The sequence below is a fragment of the Manihot esculenta genome, chromosome 14 (assembly GCF_001659605.2).
Source record: "Manihot esculenta cultivar AM560-2 chromosome 14, M.esculenta_v8, whole genome shotgun sequence".
NCBI classification, from domain to species: Eukaryota; Viridiplantae; Streptophyta; class Magnoliopsida; order Malpighiales; family Euphorbiaceae; genus Manihot; species Manihot esculenta.
In genome coordinates this window covers 9,258,110-9,280,752 of record NC_035174.2, presented here as the reverse complement: position 1 = coordinate 9,280,752, position 22,643 = coordinate 9,258,110, and the positions used below count along the sequence as shown (strand labels likewise).

Sequence of the window (22,643 nt, the reverse complement as noted above, 5' to 3'; positions counted from 1 at the left end):
AGCGACTGAGATGAAATAACCGACTGGCTTGACGAACTCCTTTAGGAAATTATGCCAAGATCCATACAGCGCTTTTATGTTCCTGGCAGATTAATACGAGTTTCCAGTAACAAAGTTTTACTCTCGTACATTTTCCAGGGAACTATCTGAAAATTCTTTGTTTTAAACACAAGATACACCAAGCAATAAGCAAATCCCTAAGAGCATGTTTCGAATCATGCAAATCGATGCTTTATATTGGGGTATGAATCCTATAATTTAGCTGCTAAAAGCAGTCTAATTTGACAATTTCATTATACAAACAAGATTCTTAAAAATCCAAAATTGGTATTTTATTAGCTGAGCAACACATTCTGTCCTCAGCAGTGGGTGTAAAAAGAATCATTTACTACTGTTCCTCAATAAAAAATACTACAACAATGCGATCCTCGTTAATAATAATACTTCAGAAGTTCTTTAGTATTTTCTCACTCCAGACTCCATCTGCTACTAGAATTGATGCTACTTCCTGCAAAGAGAAGTCAAAAGAAGTTACAGGCCTTCCTTGGATTTAAGTTTAGAATTGCTGGCACCCTCAAAAGTTGGCACCATATGCTACTACTTGTACACCAGTGCCATCAAATTTTTGTATACTTGTTTAATTATTAAATAGACATCTTTCACCAAGCTCCTTACAGCACAAATATGGACCTCTCCAATCAAGAAATATCACCTATTATTCAGCAACATCAGGTCATCAACGCATTAATTATCATGCATAACCAAGACATTGCTTGTATCTAGCCTTTGTCCTTTCAGTATCCTCATCATATTCACACACACACACACACAGAGAGAGAGAGAGAGAGAGAGTGCAGTCCTTTTTTCTAGGCCTGTGTCCTTGAACTTGAACATTGATGATTGCATTCTCCTTTGAAATTGAATTTGCTCTCTCTCTCCCTCTCCCTCTAAGGATATTATGATTGATACAAACTTGGAAAAGGAAGTTGCATATCAGAACCTACAATCAAACTCGAGTTGGGAAGAATCTGTACAAAAGGGAAGGTTGATCAAAGATCACACTTAGAGAAGGATAGAAGAAATTATGTTGGTACCTCTCTCTCTCTACCAGTAACTTGTGAGGGGAACTTGGATATCAATAATGGCAAACACAAAAATTCATTGTCATGGATTCTTTTTGCAAACATAATGCTCATCATCAATCAATCAATCATCTCTTATTGCATTAGCAAATAAGATCATGGTTTTAAATAAAAAATAATGGCCATTATTTGTAGGTTTTCTATCCTCCCATTACCGTAACACCCGTTGTTTAAAGGCAAAGAAAATTTTATTCTGGTAATGTCTGTTACAGCTGTTATATAACAGTAATTGCTGTTATATACAGTTAAATAGCAGTAACAGTCCATTACCCTTTTTTCTTTTTAAATCATATGGGAGCAACAACTCATTTTGTTTTTTCTAGATTGGAAAGTTTTATGTCATTGTGTCTCACTCTTCTCAAATTTCGAAGTTAAATCAACATCTATCTTTTGAATTCTACACATTTATACCTTACAAAATTTGAATTACTTATCTTTGCATTTGGCATTTTTTTACTTATTTGTTAAACAAAAAAATGTTGGATGCCAAATTCTTTTTATTAAATTTAAGAGTATAAAGAATTATACATTTACTATCTATATTATCTATATTGTTATTTTAGATATAAATTAATTATTGTTAAAAATGTCTACCAATGATAAATCAAATGTCTTTATTTGATATATTATTTGATTAGGTATTTTAATTATACTATTATCTTTAAATATCTGTATTCTAGTTATATTCCTACCGTTTTTTTTTAATTTGCATTGCCCTAGACTATTATCGTTACGTTTCAACTATTAAGGCATGTTTTTTTTACCTGTGACTATGAACGCAGACATGACCGTGACCGTGATTTAAATCCATGAATAAGATGGATTACTATATGCATCTTCTAAAGTTTGAACAAATGAGTTGTGATTTGGCAGGGCAACTGATCTTTATTTAAGCCATATGGGGAAATAACTCATTTTGTTTTTCCTAGATTGGAAAGTTTTATGCTATTGTGTCTCACTCTTCTCAAATTTCCATTACCAGTTAACTATCCATATACAAATGTCTCGGTTCTTTCTCTTAAGCTAAGATCATCAATGATCTTTCTAATTATATATATTTATACTTTACAAACTTTGACTTACTTATCTTTCCTTTTGACATTTCTTTACTTATTTGTTAAAGATAAAAATATTGAATGTCAAGTTCTTTTTGTCAAATTTAAAGTATGAAGAATTATTTTTTACTATTTATATCATCTACATTGTTATTTTAGTTATAAATTGATTATTGTTAAAGATGACTAACAATGATGGATTGAATGCCTTTATTTGATGTATTATTTGATAAAGTATTTTAGTTATACTTCTATCTTTAAATATCTATTCATTTCATGAGTTCTTCAATGTTTTTTCCAAAATTTGCGTACTCCATTACCTGTGACTGCGACCGCAAACATGGCCCCGACCATGATTTAAATCTATGAACAAGAAGGATTACTGTAGGCATCTCCTGAAGTTTGAACAAATGAGATATGGGTTTGGCGGGGCATTTGATCTTTGCACAGAAATAGTAGATATCCTTCTGTTAAACTATCAAAATTTTGAAAATAGATGAAACTTTTGCTAGAGTTTTTCCATTTTTCACTTCAATTTAGTGGTCACCGCACTACACTATCAATGTGCAGAATATAATGTAACTGACTGGTATGAAGTCTTTGTATGATAAATCTTTGGGTATGTCCGATGCTTATCGCAACAAACTTTTGTTGTTAAGCATCCTTTTGCAACTGGATTGGCATCTCTTTCATGCCATTTTCAAGAGAAAATCTAATCAAGAACAAATATATAGATAACAAAGGTACATTAACAAACCTCAGCCATCTGTTTCTGCCCGCAAAGTACAACACCGGTGGCCAAGGGGCTGTCAATTTTCTTGGCCCTGTAAAAAGCAGCCTGGTAATAGCAATGTAAACAGGTGTTAAGTTGATTCTTAAGCATTAACCACCTTAGAAGACATGTAAAATTACCTGTACATAGCCAGTTTCACCAGTCCAACTATCATCTGGCTGTGATAGTACCGGTACAATCTTAACACCAGAAGACTCCCAATCCTTAAACCTATCCTATAAGAGGGGAAAACACTTTAAAATTAACTCCATCCTGTATAATCACTTAAAAGAAAAATCCATTCAACACAAGACTATAATATGCAGTAAATTTTTAATTCCATGAGATGTTGGAAAGGATACTAGCAAATGAAAAATAAATCAAACCTGGTAAGCCATTCTCCTGAGGTTTCTAGCCCCATAATACAGTCTTACATCAGATCTTTCGTCAGCACTAAACCCAGACTCGATGAGAGATCGAATTGGACTAAAAATGAGACAGCAGAGAGAAAGCAACCCATAATCAAAAAATGACAAATTCAAAAAATGCATTAAAATAAATCCTGAAGCATATCTGAAAAAAGTAGATGCTTATACATGATTACAACAATTTTAAACCATCTGAGAATTGTGAACTCTTATTTTATTACCATAGTTTTTCCTTTAATATGATTTCCATCTGTATGCCACACTCATTTATGATGGGCACTGAGAAGGTTAACAATAAAAGTTGTGGGTTTGTTCGTAACGTTTTTTGTTTCTGATTTTTTGTTTATTTTTCATTAAAAAAGGGAAAATGGGTTCACCTAATTTGATGAGTTTTTGTTTGCTACACTTTAATAAAAACCGGTTTGAAAAAGGAAATAAAAAAATGAGAAACCACATAACATGGTGTCCTTTTTTTTGTTTATCATCCATCTCTATCTGTATTCCAGTTTTGTTTCACTGTAAATCCTCTCATACTATTTCATATTTCATTCTCCCTGCCATCCATTGTTATTTCAACTCTCTTACTCCCATTATTAACCTTTACTCTTCTCCTCAACAAATATCCAACAGTTAGTTACCTTCATCGTTATTTTTCTCCAAGTTTGTGTCAAATCTTATCATTAAATTAGATAAAACGGCCACCATGCCCTATTTTTCAGAAGAAGAGTAGATATAGAAACATATTATGCAAGTGATTGCCTTTAGATTTGAATCAGTATTTTCATTTATTAACAAAAAGAATCTTATATATTGTTCACTGGCATTGATTGAATGATGATGGTGTGGAAAAAAAAAATTGAAAGCAAACATATACTATTAAGTAAAAATGAACAAGTATGAGAAATAATAAAAATTAAAAAAACTGAAACCCAAATCAAAAAACAGTTTCATGTTTTAAGAAAATTAAAAGAAAAAAAAACCCAAAAAACAGAAATGATGCTGAAAGCGTCTGTTCCGCACACTGGAGTCTAGAAGGACTCCAGAGGGTTCTGTTCAGTTTCTGGTTTTCAAGATGTATATCATAAATCCATAATCCAGAGTTCCATTTCACAAGCCCGCGGCCTTCCGTATAAATTCTACGAGGTGTAAAATCAAAGTACCTATAAAAGGAAAATCAGAACCAATTTTAAACCTTCCTAGTTGCCACCTTATTGGTTAAGCTCTTGAGTTGGAATGACCGAATGCTCTAAAATTCTACTGAATGATTCCTGCAGTTCCCTCCCTAGTATCATTTTCAACAAAAGTAGTTTCAAACTCGGAGAACGAAGTTCATAGTTTAAGATCACAATAAAGCTCTCGATTTCAAATGTCAAATTCAGACTCATCAAATTCTCAGTGAATTTGCTCCTCTGAAGCCGACTTTTGTCATAACTTTATTCCAAATTCTTTCAATTTCAATAGTATTTGCATGATTAAACACAAAATATATGAAGTTGGTACCTGATTCCAGATCCAGTCGCGAAAATCAGAACCGTAGGATACTTTTCCGGTGGCGAGATGCGATCCAATTGAAAACCTTTCCCCATGACTTGGCTCAATTCCACTACATCTCCTTTCTTAAGACCACACAACAGCTCAGCAGTTGAGCCGGCCACGCTCTTAACTAAGAATTCAAAGGCGCCTTTCGCCGCGGCATAAGATGGCGGTGACGCGATAGCAAGGAACGATGGCTTCTCAACGTCGGGGATGCGAAGCTGGAGGTACTGGCCAGGTTGAGTGTGGGACGTGGCGAGGTCGGGAAAGTCGGAGACGTCGATAGTAACGTGGAAGAGGGACTCAGCAGCAGGTTCAATCTGGGAGAGGGGGGCTTGGGACCAAACAGTGGTATCCTGTCGAACAGCAGCGGCGACTGAAGCAACACGCCGTCTGTTGTTGCGGTTGATGTGTAGGGATAGGTGGCGGGGAGTCAGGCGGCGCAAGATAGACATGGGAAGGAGGGGAGGGGTATGAAGCGCATGGGGGAGAGAAGAGGAGGACCGCGAGAGAGGAGGCGGAGAGAAAGTGAGGGACATGGTTTGGTTTTTAGTTTTTAGAGGGTATTTGAGAAGGCGGAGTCGTTGGGTCTTCACCAGACGTTGGCGGCGCAGAAGGGGAGAGGGGTGTAAAAGTAGCGTTTGCTAGAAAGCACCGGACTCTACGTCCACGTGTCGTGAGCATGGACACTCCCGGTAAACATGGAGGATAATGCAGTCATAACTTTTCTGAGCTCCACCAATGATGCTGGGGGTGGACGATTAAAAGAATTAAAATACTGTAAAAAGTTAAAACTAAAATTGGTAATCAAGACAAACTCATTTTAGTAAGAATCTCAGAATTGTTTCTCCGTTATACTGCAGAACGATATAGAAAATCTAGTCGGCGTCAGGAATTTTTTTTCCGGAAGATAATTCATTAGATTACCAAATGTCCAAATCCAAGCTCATGAACAAGGATGCTCAAAACAAAGACAAAAACCCAGCCCCACAAAACAAGAATTCACACGCAGCCAAGCTGAACGACATTTGACCATCCAAATCGAACTATGCAAAGCTATGAAATGTGAGATGAAAATACAGGGTGATCAAAATGAAAAGTCAGCTTTCACAAGTGATTTCGAAGTGAAGATGGTCACATTTCATGTTCTCGAGATTAACAAGGGTAAAATATACATGCCCGCCCTCCCTTTTCCCCTTATTAAATAACAACAAAAAAGAGGGGCTTGGCAGAGCAGTCCCCAGTACTATTCCTCTTATCAAACTCTGCAACAACACATTAAAACGAGAATTCAAAATTCAACATTTCATCTCAAAAAATCAATATCCTGTTGCCGGCATCACCAGCATCACCTAGATTATTTTTCTGATTTCAGAATTTTCACGACAAGAGAAACAAAAGACTGCGGACAGTTCAGTTTTTGTTTAGGATGCTGACTCCTTCGCAATCTTTTCTGCCTTGGCTATCACCTCGTCGATGCCTCCAACCATGTAGAATGACTGCTCAGGAAGGTCATCGTATTTTCCATCCAACACACCCTGTCAATAGCAAATTCACGATCATTAATTGACAAAAATCATGACAGCCTCAACCTCATGAAAACAACACGCCAAAGACTAATAATCATATCAGAACACATGCAATGATGCAAACCATGCCCCATGTTTCCAAGACTATGAATAAGCTTGTCATAAATTAACATTTATAAAAAAAACTACTCATCCATCTCATCATTTTTGTCCATCTTTCCTTTTTTAAACTATAGTAACATATAAATTGATTTTATAACCCTATTTAATTTTGTCTTATTTTCAAGAAACCACTCGATACATATCCTAGTATTTTTTTTTTTGGTAGTAAAACATATCCTAGAATTTAATATAAAACTTAAAATGTATTTAAGATGGATATAATTAAAAAGTTAATTAAAATATTATATTTCTTAATGTGAGTGAAAAAATTAAGTGAAAAAAAAATTATAGGACAGAGAGAATAATTAAGGACATTCCATCACAACATCCAAACTGGACATCAACCAAAGTAGTCAAAGTAAAATGACATCAAATACACACCCCTTAATTATATTCCACAACTTCAGGAATACATGTTGCTATCGAATGATCATTAACACTTCCCTTTTATAAACTCACACAATGTACTTTAAAAGGGAAGTTTTTATCCCAACTCACAAAGAAAGAAATAGTAGTGAAAATAATATCTGGATATGCAGACATCCATAAACATGTACATCTCCAGCAGTAATTTCAAGATTCCTAAAATTAATAAGAGGGTATAATAGGAGCTCTAATTGAAGTTTTCACTGCCATAGGTTCTAAGAAAAATAACTTCTCATCAGAGATAAAAGCAAATGCATATTAAAAAATAAATGCAGACAGGCAAGGCATGAGTTTGTGTGCATGTTTGAAAGAAGGGAGGGCAAGCACCTGAAAGCTTGTTATGCTCTCTTTCAACTCAACATACTTGCCAGGGGCACCCGTGAAAACTTCTGCAACATGGAATGGCTGGCTCAAGAACCTCTGGATTTTACGAGCTCGAGCAACTGTCAACTTGTCATCTTCGCTGAGCTCATCCATTCCCAAGATGGCAATGATATCTTGCAAATTCTTGTAGTTCTGAAGAACCTTTTGCACTCCACGGGCAGTATTATAGTGTTCCTCACCTAAAATATGAGGAGAGAGCATGCGGGATGTAGAATCAAGGGGATCCACAGCAGGATAGATACCCAGCTCAGAAATCTGCTCAAAAGAAGAGGGGGGAGGGGAAAAAAGCAGATGAGCATTTAAAAGATGGCAACAGCCACACAGATGTGACTCCTACAGTCCTACTCCGTATATCAATATAACCAAACCTGTCGGGACAACACAGTAGTGGCATCCAAGTGAGCAAAGGTTGTAGCAGGTGCAGGATCAGTCAAGTCATCAGCAGGCACATAGATAGCCTGGACAGAAGTGATGGAACCTTTCTTTGTGGTTGTAATACGCTCTTGGAGACCTCCCAGATCAGTAGCCAAAGTTGGTTGGTAACCGACAGCAGATGGGATACGACCAAGCAAAGCAGACACTTCTGAGTTTGCCTGCAGGATAAAAAGGAGCAAATCAAGTTTACAACATTAACAATGGCAAATGTTAGAGCAAAGATCCGTTGATAGAAAAGTAACCTGGGTGAAGCGGAAAATATTGTCAATGAAGAGGAGCACATCTTGCCCTTCAGCATCACGGAAGTGTTCAGCTACAGTTAGCCCAGTTAGACCAACACGGGCACGAGCACCAGGGGGCTCATTCATTTGACCATATACAAGTGCACATTTGCTGTCAGCCTAATATAACAGAGGGAAAAAAATGATGTTGACAATTTGATGCATAATAATAACTTGAAATGTTTCAAGTATTAAATGTATTGACCTGCTTATCTCCTAGCTTAATGACGCCACTCTCAATCATTTCCCTGTACAGGTCATTACCCTCACGAGTGCGCTCTCCAACACCAGCAAACACTGAAAACCCACCTGATAAAAAAAAGGTAAAATTCAACAAAAGAACAAAAGGCAAATCAGAGGATTAAAAAAATGCCAAATTAAAGCCAACCATGAGCTTTTGCGACATTGTTGATAAGTTCCATAATAAGCACAGTTTTTCCAACACCAGCACCACCAAAAAGCCCAATCTTCCCTCCCCTTTGATATGGGGCAAGAAGATCAACAACCTGTAGTGTCACAGGGGAAAGAAACAAAAATCAACTTTTATCCAAATATCAAATTTGAAATACCCATAACTTAATAAATCATGTAGACAACATTTGTCCTGATTTTTCAGATGCGGAAAAAAAAAAGGAAGCAGCAGAACACCAAATGCAATTTCAGCATAAAAAAAATATTAAAATAGAAAATACCTTGATCCCAGTTACAAGGATCTGTTGCTCAGTGGCTTGATCAACAAAAGCTGGAGCTTCTCTGTGAATGGGCAAGAAGTGGTTGGTCTCTGACAGAACAATACATCAAAATACAACTTTTAGAAAATGGACATCAAAGGATATCAGCAAATAGAATAAATGCCAAAAGGAATCTAGATTTCTTACTGATTTCACCCCTCTCATCGATTGGCTCTCCAATAACATTCATGATACGTCCAAGGGTAGCCCTACCCACTGGCACCTATTACACATTCAAAATAAAGAAATCAAATTTAGAGATACAGCTTAGACGATAAAAGGCACCTATTAAACATATTCAAAATAAACAGTCAAACAGAGATGTTTCTATAATCTGAAAACCGAAGAGATATTTTACAAGATTTCAAATGAAAAGATCCATAACATATAACGCCGATCAAAGGGCAGCCATAAAACCCCAGAAAAAGTCAATCACCATAGAGGAAAAAAATACTCAGCAAAGCATCCAAAAAACAAATGACATAGTTTAGAAATAAAGCAATCTGCAAAATGCATTTTCAGAATCCATAGGCGTACCTGCCACTTCAACCCATGCCCCAAATCAAAAACTGATTGACAGCAAAGCTATCAAAATGGAATAATTCCAAAGTTTTTATCAAATTCACTTAAATTGTCGTGCAAACAGACCCACTTTGACAATGTAGCAAAACTTCTTTATGTAGCATAAATTCAGTTAACTTTATGTTTGATTGCCAAAAAAAGGGTATACGTTAGAAAATTACTTTGTTGAGCTTCTGGGAATAAGACATTTATATTACACAACTAGAAACTCAACATGTTAATACTTTTAAACGCCATAATCTTTACCAAATTTCTGATAACACTTTCCATTTCCACACATTCATCAACAACTGTATATTCAGAGCTACAAGCACAAAGAAGATCCCAGAATTCAAACACCAATCGACAAAAAAATCCGAAATTTATCATCAAATATCATCAGATCAATACATATAGAAGCCCAGATGAATAAAAAAATCTGGTAAGTAAATAAAAGAGAGGTGTTTACCCTGATAGGAGACCCAGTATTGAGGACGCGCTGCCCTCTTACCAAGCCTTCAGTCCCATCCATAGCAATGGTCCTAACCATACCCTCACCCATGTGCTGAGCCACCTCCAGCACTAGCCGGATCGAGTGGTCCATAACCTCCAGAGAAGTCAATATCGGAGGCAGTCCCTCATCGAACCTCACATCCACAACGGCACCAATCACCTGACAAACCTTCCCAATCGCACCCTTTCCGGTGAACTCATCGGTGATCTTACCACCACCCTTGCCTCCCTCGGGTTTCAATGGAGGAGTTTGAGGCGGGGCAGCGGCAGCGGCAGCGGTGGAAGTCGCGTACTCAGCCGCCCGTGTAAGGAGGTAACCATAAGGAGACGCGCTGCGCGCAGAACATGGAGATGGAGAAGAAAGCTTGGGGTTGGAGCTTGAGAAAGGAGATTTTGAGACGGATCGGCGAGTGGATGATCGGAGAAAAGAGGATAAGAGTCTGCGTGAAGCCATTGGTTCGGGCTTCAACAAGAGGGTGAAAGTAATGTTAGGGTTTGAGAGGACTGAGCTCACACTTATGTACGCAGCTCAGCTGGGTCGTCGGATTTACGATTTTACTGTTTTACTTTAGCCGTAACTAAAATTGGAATATTCGTTCTTTATGTCAACCGTTGAGTTGAGGAATTAAGACCAATATTCATTCATAAAAATAATAATATTTAAATTAATTTTAATTCAATATATTTTATTTAAATTACTCTCTTTTTTTTTACTTATTCCTTACGATATTATCATTATTTAATATTAAATTTAGTTATATTTGTTATTCAGTAAATTATATGAATAACTGTTTAATAATAAATTTTAATAGTTTGATAAAATGTTTGAATAGTATTTATTATATATACATTAAATATTATAGAGAAATTATCATAAAATATATTAGTTTAATATTTATTGACACCTGGCTTAATCCAGAATAAAGGTGGATTACAGAATAATTGAAACGAGATCGTTTAAAGTAATCAGAGGGTTTCCGGACGTTAATTCCAATTTCGAAAATGCAGATTCAATGCCATTTCTAAGACCAAAGTACCCTCATCCCATAAGACAGCATAAGAATTTCGCTTTTTTTTTTTATTTAGGAAAATTAATATTTGGCTTCTATACTAATGAGAATTCATCAATTTTAAAAAATAAATTAAAATATTTTAATATTTTAATATTTTATTAATTAATTTTTTTATTAATTTTTATTATTAAATATTATAAAAAACTTTTAAATATATTCGATATAGATATAATTTTTATAAATCAATATATTAACCAATGAATTTTTATATATTATATAAATTAATAATATTTTTTATTTATTCCTTTGATACTTTCAACTCAGAACTAATAATTGAATTAAAATATTAATTAATAATAATAATAATTTAAACCAAATAAGTAGCCTAGGGTAGTGATAATTTTAGATTTTCTACTCTACCAACCAACGCGAAGGTTTAAAATTTACCAATATAATCTTCTTTTGGCTTTCTTTTTTTCTTTTTCATTGCAATTTTGTATGAAGGCTAAAAGTGGGCGGAAATATACAGGAAAACCTTGAGGCCAAATCAACACAGGCCCAAAAGCTATATTTACAAGCTGAGTATCTACAACCCAGCTTAGAATACACAATTAACTCTCCTCAGAAATCAAACTAAACCCATCAACCATTTTGAGAACTCTTAGGCAAGAAAACAAACAACCATAGCTGCACATCTGCTCAACGCTATTAGGGCTTTCATCGATCTGAGGCACCGACCAGCTCAGATACTTACAAACTTGTATTTAAAAAGTCTCGGTCAGGGAACCAAGATGCAAAAGAACTTTGCTCGCCTCGGAAACTCTTGGCAAGCAACATCGGTAAACGCACAGCTCTCAGAAGTTATGAGACAAAACTCTTTGTTATTCCAACACATTTGGGTTGTGCAGATCATTGCGTAGCAGTGACAACTCTCGAGTTGTTGACATTGATGCATACAAGTCTCCCTTCGAGAGGAGCAAAGATTCTCAGAGTAGAAACAGAGTTTCACCAATAAAAATTCTTGTTGCATATCTCAGCAACATATCCCTTAACGTGAAAGCTCCAAATCTAAAATTCAAAAATATCAAAATTTACAGTTTAGACCACAACACTAACAGGGGTCAGGGAAATCACCATCGTGTTGGAGCAAAACACAGAACCTTGCTTGGCAACAGAAGTTCATTTCTCTATTAAACTTAATAGAATCTTCTTTTTAATGCTTATAATAATAATAACAGCAACAACAACAATAATAATAGTAATACTTTGAATTAGTCAAATTGAGACAATAGGAGAAACAAGAGAGCTATGAGAAAATATAGGTAAAAAAATTAATGAAAGTACTTTTCAAGAGATTTTTTTGGTTATCATTTGATTTTACCTTTTGACCCAAAAAAAATGGAAAGGGATTTTGGAGTGCTAAACGTCCTATCTAAGGCGATGCTCAGATTGCTTGATACACGAGTTGATGTTGAGCCACACCATGCATGCCATTTTCCCTTATGACCATGAGATGCAGGCATGGGTGGCAACTGGTACAAGTTCCATAGGCTATTTTAAACCCTATGGGTGAGTGGGTTATAATGCTTCAGAGGAATAAGCCACTCTAATTTTTTCATTATTAATTTTTAATATTTAACTTTTATAAAAAAAATATAATTACATAATTCCTATATATCTACGTTTGAAAAGGTGAAATGGTTATATGTTATGAAATTTAAGAGTTGAATTTTGTAAAATTAGATGTCAAATAATTATATTTTTGTAAAATTCAAGAGTAAAAAGTTAATAATAAAAAGTCATAATATCAAACTAAATTTTTATATAAAAGTAAAAGGATTCTTGTTGTGTGGTCCAAAAAGAGATACTGCTCAAGAAATTTTCAGATGGCCAAGGTGTTGTAGTCTGAGTGGCGGTCAGCACAAACTGATACAAATATCTCATGTCCTTCCCAGCTGTTCAACATGTAGCCCAATCGACGTCTCCGCCTGGCGGATTGCTTAAATGCAATGTTGACGCGAGAGTTGATACTGAGACGGAAAAGCAGGATTTGGTTGGCTGCTTCAGGATCATCACTGTCAGTTTTTGCCCCAGATGGAGGAAGCTCTTTCTCAACGGTAAGCTGTCATTTTGGTTTCAAGCTGTCAATGGTGGTGCTGTTGTCTTTCTTGTTATTTGTTTCTGATATTAAGGCCCTCTTACATGAGCTTGACATTAATAAAATTTTCTTTTCAGTCCCCCCCAACTCATGGCTAGGACGAGCTGTTTGTATGTCTGATGTTCAAGAAATTGAATCTCTCAAAATATTATAAATCTAAGTTGTACCCGTTGCAAAATAACAAATAAGTAAATAAATAATATGAACATTAAAAAAAGTTTTATTTGCTGACAGTGAAAATATAATTATTATTTTTTGATTCCATCTTGGGGTGATTCTCCCTTCAACTTAGTTTTTCCATACTCCCACATCAGCACTGCTAGTTTCCCCAACTCTATGCATGGCTTTTTCTGCCTGGAGAAGATATTTTTAAAAAATGAGATAAAAAAATTACATAACATATCATCTAAGAAGGCACAAAATTTTTTTTCTTAGCCTGTAAGTCAAATCAATTACCCAGTTTAGGACTGAAAACCCCAAAGAAGAAACACATGAAACAACTTCTACAAAAAAGAAAGAAAAAAAATACTAATTAAAAAAGGGAAAAACTTACTTCTTGATCCCAATTAGTGCATGCATTTACTGTAACAAGTGCCACAACTTGTACTAAGAGCCCACATATGATTCCCATCCAAAGTCCCTGACCATGACAAATTGTTATAACTATAAAACCAAACCTACCAAAGAAATAATAATACACTGTAAAGGGAGTGTAGAAAGATAGACTCACCATGCCTCCAATATGCAAGATAAAAGCAAAGAGCAAAGCACAAGGGATTGCTACAACATAATAAGCCCCAAGATTGATAAATGCACATAATTTCTGCCATCCACATCCTCTAGCAGCACCTAAATATAAAACCATATGAATTACTCATCAACTCTCAGCCGTGATTTTCTTATATACACATGGGTGCATATACACCAGAATTTTATATTGAGCTTGAGCATAACATATTGGACTTTTAACCAAAATCCCATTTGACTTGTGATAAGAAATTAGGACCTGAGAGCACACATTGGAATCCATCCAAGAAATCAGAAAGTGCTAATAGAGGCATCATATTAGCTACATATTTGATCACCTCTTCTTCATTACTGTAGAGCTTTCCCCATTCTCTTCGTACCAAAATTGTACTGATTCCAACCACTGTACCCTCTGAGAGTGCTATGATGATCATGACACAGAGAGCCAGACGCGCACCTTGTGGGTGCCCTGCCCCCAGTTCATTTGATACTCTTGTACTGATACAATGAGTGAGATGATCATCAACCAAAATAAATGCATGATATTTGATGAGAATATAAGATGGAAAACTGACCTTATTGCACCACCAAGTCCAACAGAGATCATATAGACCATCCAACATGTGTTAAGGCTGTCAAAATCAGGACAATAGGCAACAAGGATTAAAGGTATGTTTTTTCTTGGTTCCTTAAATTTCCTTTTCGAATAAGAACAAAACTAATGAGCTTTGTCATAATCTCTAGGGCTATGTTGGACATGCAATCAAATCCCAAACAGCAAAGTAAGAATGGGAAATGGGAGAGGAAGGAATGTACCTTATTGATAGTACAGACGTCTCCAGTTTGGGATTTGGGAGAAGACCAGACAAGAGAACCACCATTTCAAAAGACCAATATTCCAAGCTAACAAAATATAATTTAGATTAAGCATGAATTGCTATCTAAACCACAACTATTCATTCATATTGAATTCTGATTAGCAATTACCATATCATGATTGCTGATGGAACTGCAAGCTTTACAAAGCTGAGGATATCATGCAATGCTTCTCTTGAAAACCCTGTCCAAGTCTTCATACAAGCTGGAGAGAACTTTATATAAAGTGCTAATAAGAACACATTAATCCAATAAGAAATGGTAATTGCCATTGCAGCTCCTTTGCTTCCAAGTCCAGACTTGAAAACAAGAACCCAACATATAAGAATGTGCAAAGATGCTGTGATCCCAGAGCTGACCATCATAGGAAAAACATTATTTTGAGTTTGTAGAAATCTGTTTAGACATTGCAGCAAGGCAAAGGCAAAAAGGCTAGGAATCATCCAGCGATTGAATATTCCTGCTCCAGTTGATATCTCATGATCTTGGCCTACAAATATAAGGATGGTGCTAGTGTAAAACCAGATGATTGCCAAGGGAATGCTTAGTGCTAGGAGAGTTAGCATTGCCCTTTGTGTGTGAATTCCAAGCATGTGGTATTGTTTTGCTCCATAGGCTTGCCCACAAAGTGTCTCCAATGCACTTCCCATTCCTAGCTATAAAATTAAGAACATTTTTCAGAAGAATTTCTTGTTCTTTCTTATATTAGCACACTATAAATTGAAGAAGAAAGTGAACTACAGGGTTTTATAAAGGCTTATTTTATCTTACATGACCTTCAAAGACATTCTCATTTCTCTTACCTTTAAATCTTGACAACATTTTTTATGCTAACAAACAACAGTTGCATAATTAGACCTAACAATTTCATTTACTAATTCCTCAAGAAAATCCAAGTGTCAAAGATTTTAATTTATTATCAGAGGTTTATGGCATGAATCTTACTGAATTCGGAGGGAGTTTAATCAATTCAGTTGTGTGGGAAAAGTGTGGACCGTGGAAGCACCTTGCAAAGTAAGGCCCAGTTGCCCAACTGCTAAGGTCAAAAAACAAAAAAACGTGTCTGAACCCATTAGCGGGACCAAAGTTATATGATCAAATTAATGATTTGTGGAATAGAGACCACACATTTTATGATCGTAGATGCAAAGGAAAGTCATAATTCAGAATAGTTGACCAGTGCACCAACCCCACCACACACTTAATGAAAGATGAAATACTACTTACCAATACACTGAATCCAGTCACTGAACCAAAGGAGGATGCCATGGAAGCACTAGAAAGAGCAAGCTCACCAAGATGCCCAACAAACATAACAGATATTACTTGTAAGCAATACTGCAGCATACTAACTGCTATAAGTGGCCCTGCAAGCCATAGTTGCTTCTTGGCTTCTTCAATAAAATCCCCTCTGCAGCAGTTTTGTTTACATAATTCTTCTTCTTCTTCTTCTTCTTCTTCTTCATCAAGTTCTTGGCTTGGAATAAGAGAAGATTCAAGGCCTGATTTTTCTCCTCTTTCCATTCTCCTTTGGCCCTCTTTTAGTCAATGGATCAATGCAAGAAGAAAGAGCCAGAAGGCTTACATACAATGAAGTATTCAATAATTAAATGAGTATAATATACTAAAATACATGTGTTAACAAAAAAAAAAATGATTGTGTTAATTGAGATGAAGACAGAAATCTGCCATCACATATTAGTGTGAATTATCAACATCAGTGGTACCCACCATTTTTTTTTTTTAAGAAATATTGCAAGATCATGAATACTTGCAAAATTTGTATGTGGATGGGGTGTCGAAAGGAATGGTTTTATACTCTTTTTTTCATCATAATAAGAGAAATATAACCATACACTTTGATCCTCATCCGTAAATTATACTTTTTCTCATTCTTGTTTTTCTCTTCGTTGTAATTTCTTCAAGATGAAATAAAAGAAGCAAAAGATTTGTTTTTGTCAATGGAGACCAGGGTATAGAATGAGAAGGGATGTAAAATCTAGAAATTTAAGGAACATACAATCTTCTGAGGAACATTGCTGCAGCTACCTGAGTTGCGCTTCTCTCTTTAACGGGCATCGGAAATTTGCAAGCTTTACGATTTTCTTCATCTCCCTCTGAAATTTCAGAGCTCTATCAGAGGTAGAAAATCTCCTCTGGCAGATGATTCTGCCTAATTGCTTCATCCTCTCGTCTGAAACTTCCTGTTTCCTGCATGAACAATTTCTTTTCTTTACCATTGGGGATAGATGTACACTAGGGATACATAGTACACACCAATTAGGAACGCAGTCGTAGCATAATCAAAGGTCTCATGTTGGATTAAAATGGAGTAACAATGCTTGCAGGTTGCAGGTGATCAGAATTTGCAAATTTTTTTTTAAAAAAAATGAAAATTGGGGATCCGAGCGATTATTTAAATACACTTACATTATATTAAATTTATAAATGCAGATTAAAAAAAATTCTAACCTTATTATTTTTTTATTTTAATAATAAAATTCAAATATTTAAATATTAATATAAATAGTTAATTTTTTAAAGAGTTATTAAATAATTTTCGTTATTAATTTTAAACCCCAATTTTCCACTCGTTTGCAACAATAATTGAAGTCTAATTGTATTACATTTAGGAACTCTTTCATAAATTTATTTTTCATAGCTTTGTAATTAAAATCATAAAATTTAATAAAATGGCTTAGACTTTTAATACATTATGAGCATTAAAATAAAATTAAGAAAAATTGATAATAATGAATTGGATAAACTAGAAAAATGTCTGGGAGAAAATTTACACTGTCACTCCACAATTTTGACGATTTAAATAAAATTTTTACAAAACACATAAATTATTCCGATTATTATAAATAAATCCATTAAATGATACTTGGAATAAAAATTATAGTTAATTAAATTTTTTATTTTGATAAAATTTGGTAATAAATTTTTAAATATAAAATAATATTATTATTATATTATAATAATAAATAATAAAAAGTGAAAACTACTGGCTTTTTTTTCAAAGATAAATTCATTAATATATTAGAATCGCAAATAATCCGCTCATTAATATATATATTTTATATATAATGCGTCGAAATAAAATTATGTTGCAATTGGTTAATATGTGAGAAAAAGATGTGAAGTGGTTGGCATTTATGACAGTTACTTCGACACTCGAGTTAATAAAACTGAAAAAAAATAAACAAATATAAAAAATTGCTTAGAATTTAAAAGTAGTTATGTAAGAAATTATTTAAAATTCAAAAATAGTTATGTAAGAATGTGTATTTTGGTCTCTGTGATCATTAGTTATTATAAGAAGATTGAGTTAATTATAACATTTATTGAAAATTCGGCTGGTGTCAGCTAATTGATATGAGATTCCTCAATTAATTGATTGGGGATCCCGTGATTACAGGTGTAATAAAAATATGCTAGATTGTACCTGTTAATAGTAATCTTATGTGAAAACTCGACCTATTTAGATGAGGGCAAGTCTTTAATAAAGAACTGAGTGTTACGGTATTCGGGTTTTCTTTTCTACGAGTGGAGCCGCATATCAGTTTATTAGACTCTTGTCACGTGACACTGTCTTATGGTGACAACTTATGACTTATTTTGGGCGATTGTTGTGTTACATCAGAGGTCCCCTGCTAGTTTTTGATTTTTCATATTCAAAGGTGACAGTTGTCTTCATGATCTGGGGCACATGACATATTTAGATTGACCTTCCATGCTCACGTCGTTTTGCTTGCTTCTGCCCATAAATGACGATTGCCTTATTTCTCGAATTGTATTCAAAACTTGCCAGAAAAACTATCGTATAAAAATCCTTATTTTCCTTCAAATACTATTTTTGCTCACAACTGATATTTGCACTTTAGAAAAGTCTCGACCACTCCACTTTTCTATTCACACTCCCTTACTTCAAGATAATTCCTATTTGCTTTCCTTTTTATAGAAATAAATAGGAATACTTCCTTCAATTATGAATTTCCTTGACGTGGATGACCAGATTCGTGCAGAGAATACCATCATGATTTACGAAGAACAATTGAAGGTGAGTCTTTATGAAGGTGCGAAAGTGATCGAGAAACATGGTGTCTAGCTCTGTGCATTGGTTGAGGACTGCAATCAGCCTGACTATATAAAACTTATGAAAGGTCTTTATACTAGCCATAGTGTTGGCCTTTTTAACGGCTCCAAGTGCCAAGACTCTTGGGGAATGGGTTGGATTGTACAAAATTGATTATGAGGCCAAGGCCGAGAAGGTAGTTGGAGAAGCGTTTTAACAGAAACTCGCATTTTGTCTTTTGAGACTAACACTCGAAAACTCGCCTGGCAGATATCTGCCTTGTGGGTTGAGCATAAAATGCCTTAAACTTTTTGTGAAACGGGACTTACACTTAGTCATGTGGCCCGGTGGATACCCGCCTTGTAGTCTGGGTATAAAATACCTTAAAAACTTCATGAAACAAGACTAACATCTAGTCATATGCCCTGGCGGGTACCCGCCTTGTGGCTTGGACATAAAATGTCTTGTTTAGTGAGACTAACACTCGAATTATGGTTTGGTGGAACTCACCTTGTGGCCTAGCGTAAGATGCCTTGTTTAACAGGACTTACACCCGGATTATGGCTTGGCGGAACTCGCCTTATAGCCTGGCATAAGATACCTTGTTTAGTAGGACTAACACCCGGATTATAGCCTAGCATAAGATGCCTTGTTCAGCGGGACCAACATCTAGATTATGGCCTAGTGGAACCCCCTTTGTGACCTGGCATAAGATGCCTTATTTAGTGGGACAAACACCCGGATTATGGCCTAGTATAAGATGCTTTGTTCAATAGGATTAACACCCGGATTATGGCCTAGCAAAATCTGCCTTGTAGCTTGGCATAAGATGCCTTATTTAGCAGGACTAACACCTAGATTATGGCCTAGCGGAATCTGCCTTGTGATCTTGCATAAGATGCCTTGTTTAGCTGAACTAATATTCAGATTATGGCCTAGCGAAACCCGCCTTGTGGCCTCACATAAAATGCCTTGTTTAGCTAGACTAACACCCAGATTATGTCCTGGTGGAACCTGCCTTGTGGTCTTTAATGAATGCTCTTTAATCCTTTTAAAGAAGGCAACCCCATTGTTCATTGTTACTGAATAACACAACATATGAAAAATACAACGTTAACTGTTATTGATAAAATTTTCTCAGATTACAAATATTCCAAGAGTGGGGAATGACTCGGCCATCTAACTTGGCTAGCTTATAAGACCCTGGACAAATAACCTTAGAGACCCTAAATGGTCCTTTTTAGTTTTTACCTAACTTACCAGACCCGACATTACCTCCTGTTACATTTACTCTTTTAAGGACTAAGTCTCCTATATTAAAGACACATGACCTGACTCTACTATTGAACATTTAGGATATCTTCTATGGCTCGTTTATTTTTTTTTCTTACCATTGTTGGGTCCTCCTACAATTACATGTATAACTCCTATAGGTTCACGGTCAGGGGTAGTTTCAGGAGTTGTTACCTCAGGTTCGGGCCTCCTCTCTTCTCTATTTTTTTTGGCAAACTTTCGAAGTGTGTCGTCCCTTATTAACCTCTCGATCTTATCTTTCAGTTGCAGACATTTCTGTGTTATATGTCAATGGTCTTCGTGAAAGCGATAGTATTTGGTCCTGTTTCGCCTTTCAACTCTCTCAAGGTTGAACTTGGGAGGCCACCTAACCTCTTTGTCGTTTTTCCATATCTACATTAGAATACATGTTCATGAATCATTCAATGGAGTATAGTTCTTATACTCACTTTGAACATCCCTTCTTCGGGAGACTGGATAACATCGGTGGTCTTCTTCATATTCTCGCCTCTCTATCTTTTGATTTTGCTTTTGAATCATCATTTATCCTCTCTTAATACTTGGACTTTGTCATCCAACTTGATGTACTTTTGGGATTTATCCATTAGCTGTTGGTATGTAGCGACTGGGTCCTTGATTAGGGAATCCATGAATTTGACATTGTGTGTTCCTTTTTTCAATGCTTCACATATTATCTCATAATTTAATTCCTCCATCTGCATTGCTTCTGTATTAAACCATGAGATAAAACTCCTTAAATATTCACTCTCTTCTTGGCGGATTTTCCGCAAGTTAGATGTGAGTTTTTTAGGAGATATATAAATAATAAACCTGTATTTAAATAACATAGCGAATTGTGTAAAGTTTTGAATTAAATTTGTGCTCAAATGTTAGTACCATTTCTAAGCCAAACCTATAAGTATCGATAGAAACACTAGGTACAATACAAAGTGGTTGACATCGTGAAGCTGCATGGCCATCCTAAAGATCGCCGGGTGACTTCTGAGATCTACTATTCAATCATATTTATTCAATCTTGACAGCTTGAACTTAGTTGGAAAAGTTCTGCTAAGATCTCTTCTAACAGAGGTGAGGCACCGTCCAAGCCATAATCCTCCTCCTACTCCTTCTGGTACCTTTGCAGAGCCCGAACCAGCTTCCAATCAATGTTCTTTAGAGTCTCATACGATGACTCTTCATCCTCAAGTTTGGCCTTCCCTTTGGACTGTGCTTGGATCGCTTATATCCAAGTCCCTGGAGTATCAATGGAAGCGTCCTCCCTTCCCTTGGGAGCCATGAATGATACCTCCCCCCAAACTTTGTATTGTTCGAGAGTAACCTGCAATCTTTTGATGTATTGGAGCATTTGCTCATTGTTCAGATTGTTGAGATCTGCTTCGTTGACTTTAGAAGGTCTATTTTATCTATTATCAAGAGCGAAAGAAATAATAGCGCCCTTATTGATAGCAATCTTAGTAGCAGCTTGTGAACTATCAGCCATTTCGAGAGAGAGAAAAAAAAATATTTCTTTTTAAGAGAAAGAGGATAAGAGATCAGTTTTAATCCAAATAAACAAAGAGAATTCAATAGAGTTCCCACCAATGGAACCAAATGATATGGCTAAAATGAAGCTGTGCTACGATTGGTCAATCTGCAAGAAAGAGAACGTGAGGTGGTTGACGCCTATGGCAGCCAATCCGACACTCAAGTCAGTAAATTGAAGAAAAGTGCGAATGTAAGGAATTGCTTAGAACTCAAGAATAGTTGTGCAAGAATGCATATCTTAGTCTCTGCAATTATTAGCTTTTATACTATAAGAAAATGGAGTTAATTATAGCATTTTCTTGAAATCCAGTTGGTGCTGGCTAATTGATAGGAGATCCTCTGGCTAATTGATCAAAGATCCCGTGATTATAAATGTAATTCATATATGTTAGATTGTACCTACTAACAATAACCTTATGTGAAGACTTGACCTATTCAGGAGAGGCGAGTCTTGATGAAGAACTGGATGCTAAGGTGTCCAGATCTTGTTTTTCACGGGTGGGACTGCGTATCGATTTATAAGACTTTTATCACGTGACTCTATCTCATAGTGACAACTCATAACTTATTTTAGACGATTGTTGTGTTATATCAGTACAATTGATTTGAACTAGTTTCGTACATGACGGTTTTCAATTTTAAAAATAATTACAGTATAATGAGTTAAAATATATCTATAATTTATAATATAAATATAAATATAGATTTTAAAATATTATATAATTATGGAAAGTATCATGAAAAAGATTATACGATGCGTAGCAAATCTATAAACTCATATTTCCAACCAAAAACAAGCAAAACTAACCTTAATTGGTTGTGCAAGGCCTTAAGCGACAGAGTATGAGCAATGGCTATAAGAGAGTGCTAGAGACTTTACTCCATTGCCAACTCTTGACAACAAAAGAAGGAATAAGAACAGTGATAAACACCTAAAAATAAAAGGTATTGAGATTTTGTATTTGAGTATATGTTATTGAA

The 22,643-nt window shown here is 35.5% G+C and overlaps 3 protein-coding genes across 7 annotated transcripts; all 3 read right to left on the bottom strand.

The window, feature by feature from the left end:
- Positions 1–198: 198 nt before the first annotated feature.
- LOC110600277 (fruit protein pKIWI502) lies at positions 199–5,825 on the bottom strand. Of its 3 annotated transcripts, none has more exons than XM_021737090.2 (5): positions 4,898–5,819; positions 3,356–3,455; positions 3,110–3,205; positions 2,955–3,035; positions 199–508 (listed from the first exon to the last, which is right to left on the bottom strand). In XM_021737090.2, exons 1-5 carry the CDS (start codon positions 5,467–5,469, stop codon positions 446–448), a joined length of 912 nt encoding a protein of 303 aa, XP_021592782.1. In that variant the 5' UTR covers positions 5,470–5,819; the 3' UTR covers positions 199–445. The 3 variants fall into 3 exon arrangements, with proteins under 3 accessions (XP_021592782.1, XP_021592780.1, XP_021592781.1); XM_021737088.2 differs by lacking the exon at positions 199–508 and adding an exon at positions 515–712 and having other exon boundaries at positions 4,898–5,825; XM_021737089.2 differs by lacking the exon at positions 199–508 and adding an exon at positions 570–1,028 and having other exon boundaries at positions 4,898–5,825.
- A 189-nt stretch (positions 5,826–6,014) lies between these two features.
- On the bottom strand, positions 6,015–10,450 carry LOC110600275 (ATP synthase subunit beta, mitochondrial). The gene is made up of 9 exons (XM_021737087.2): positions 9,909–10,450; positions 9,026–9,101; positions 8,840–8,928; positions 8,536–8,653; positions 8,353–8,456; positions 8,109–8,267; positions 7,800–8,024; positions 7,375–7,686; positions 6,015–6,468 (listed from the first exon to the last, which is right to left on the bottom strand). Exons 1-9 carry the CDS (start codon positions 10,404–10,406, stop codon positions 6,355–6,357), a joined length of 1,695 nt encoding a protein of 564 aa, XP_021592779.1. The 5' UTR covers positions 10,407–10,450; the 3' UTR covers positions 6,015–6,354.
- Positions 10,451–13,243: 2,793 nt separating this feature from the next.
- Positions 13,244–17,112, bottom strand: LOC110630980 (protein DETOXIFICATION 16). 3 transcript variants are annotated; one of them, XM_021778651.2, is made up of 9 exons: positions 16,796–17,111; positions 15,974–16,282; positions 14,858–15,402; positions 14,687–14,773; positions 14,446–14,502; positions 14,130–14,368; positions 13,854–13,972; positions 13,677–13,763; positions 13,244–13,477 (listed from the first exon to the last, which is right to left on the bottom strand). In XM_021778651.2, the coding sequence occupies exons 1-9, from the start codon at positions 16,823–16,825 to the stop codon at positions 13,412–13,414; spliced, it is 1,539 nt and encodes a 512-aa protein (XP_021634343.1). In that variant the 5' UTR covers positions 16,826–17,111; the 3' UTR covers positions 13,244–13,411. The 3 variants fall into 3 exon arrangements, 2 of the variants coding, with proteins under 2 accessions (XP_021634343.1, XP_021634344.1); XM_021778652.2 differs by having other exon boundaries at positions 16,767–17,110; XR_002490446.2 differs by lacking the exon at positions 13,244–13,477 and having other exon boundaries at positions 13,672–13,763; positions 14,209–14,368; positions 16,796–17,112.
- Positions 17,113–22,643: the final 5,531 nt, after the last annotated feature.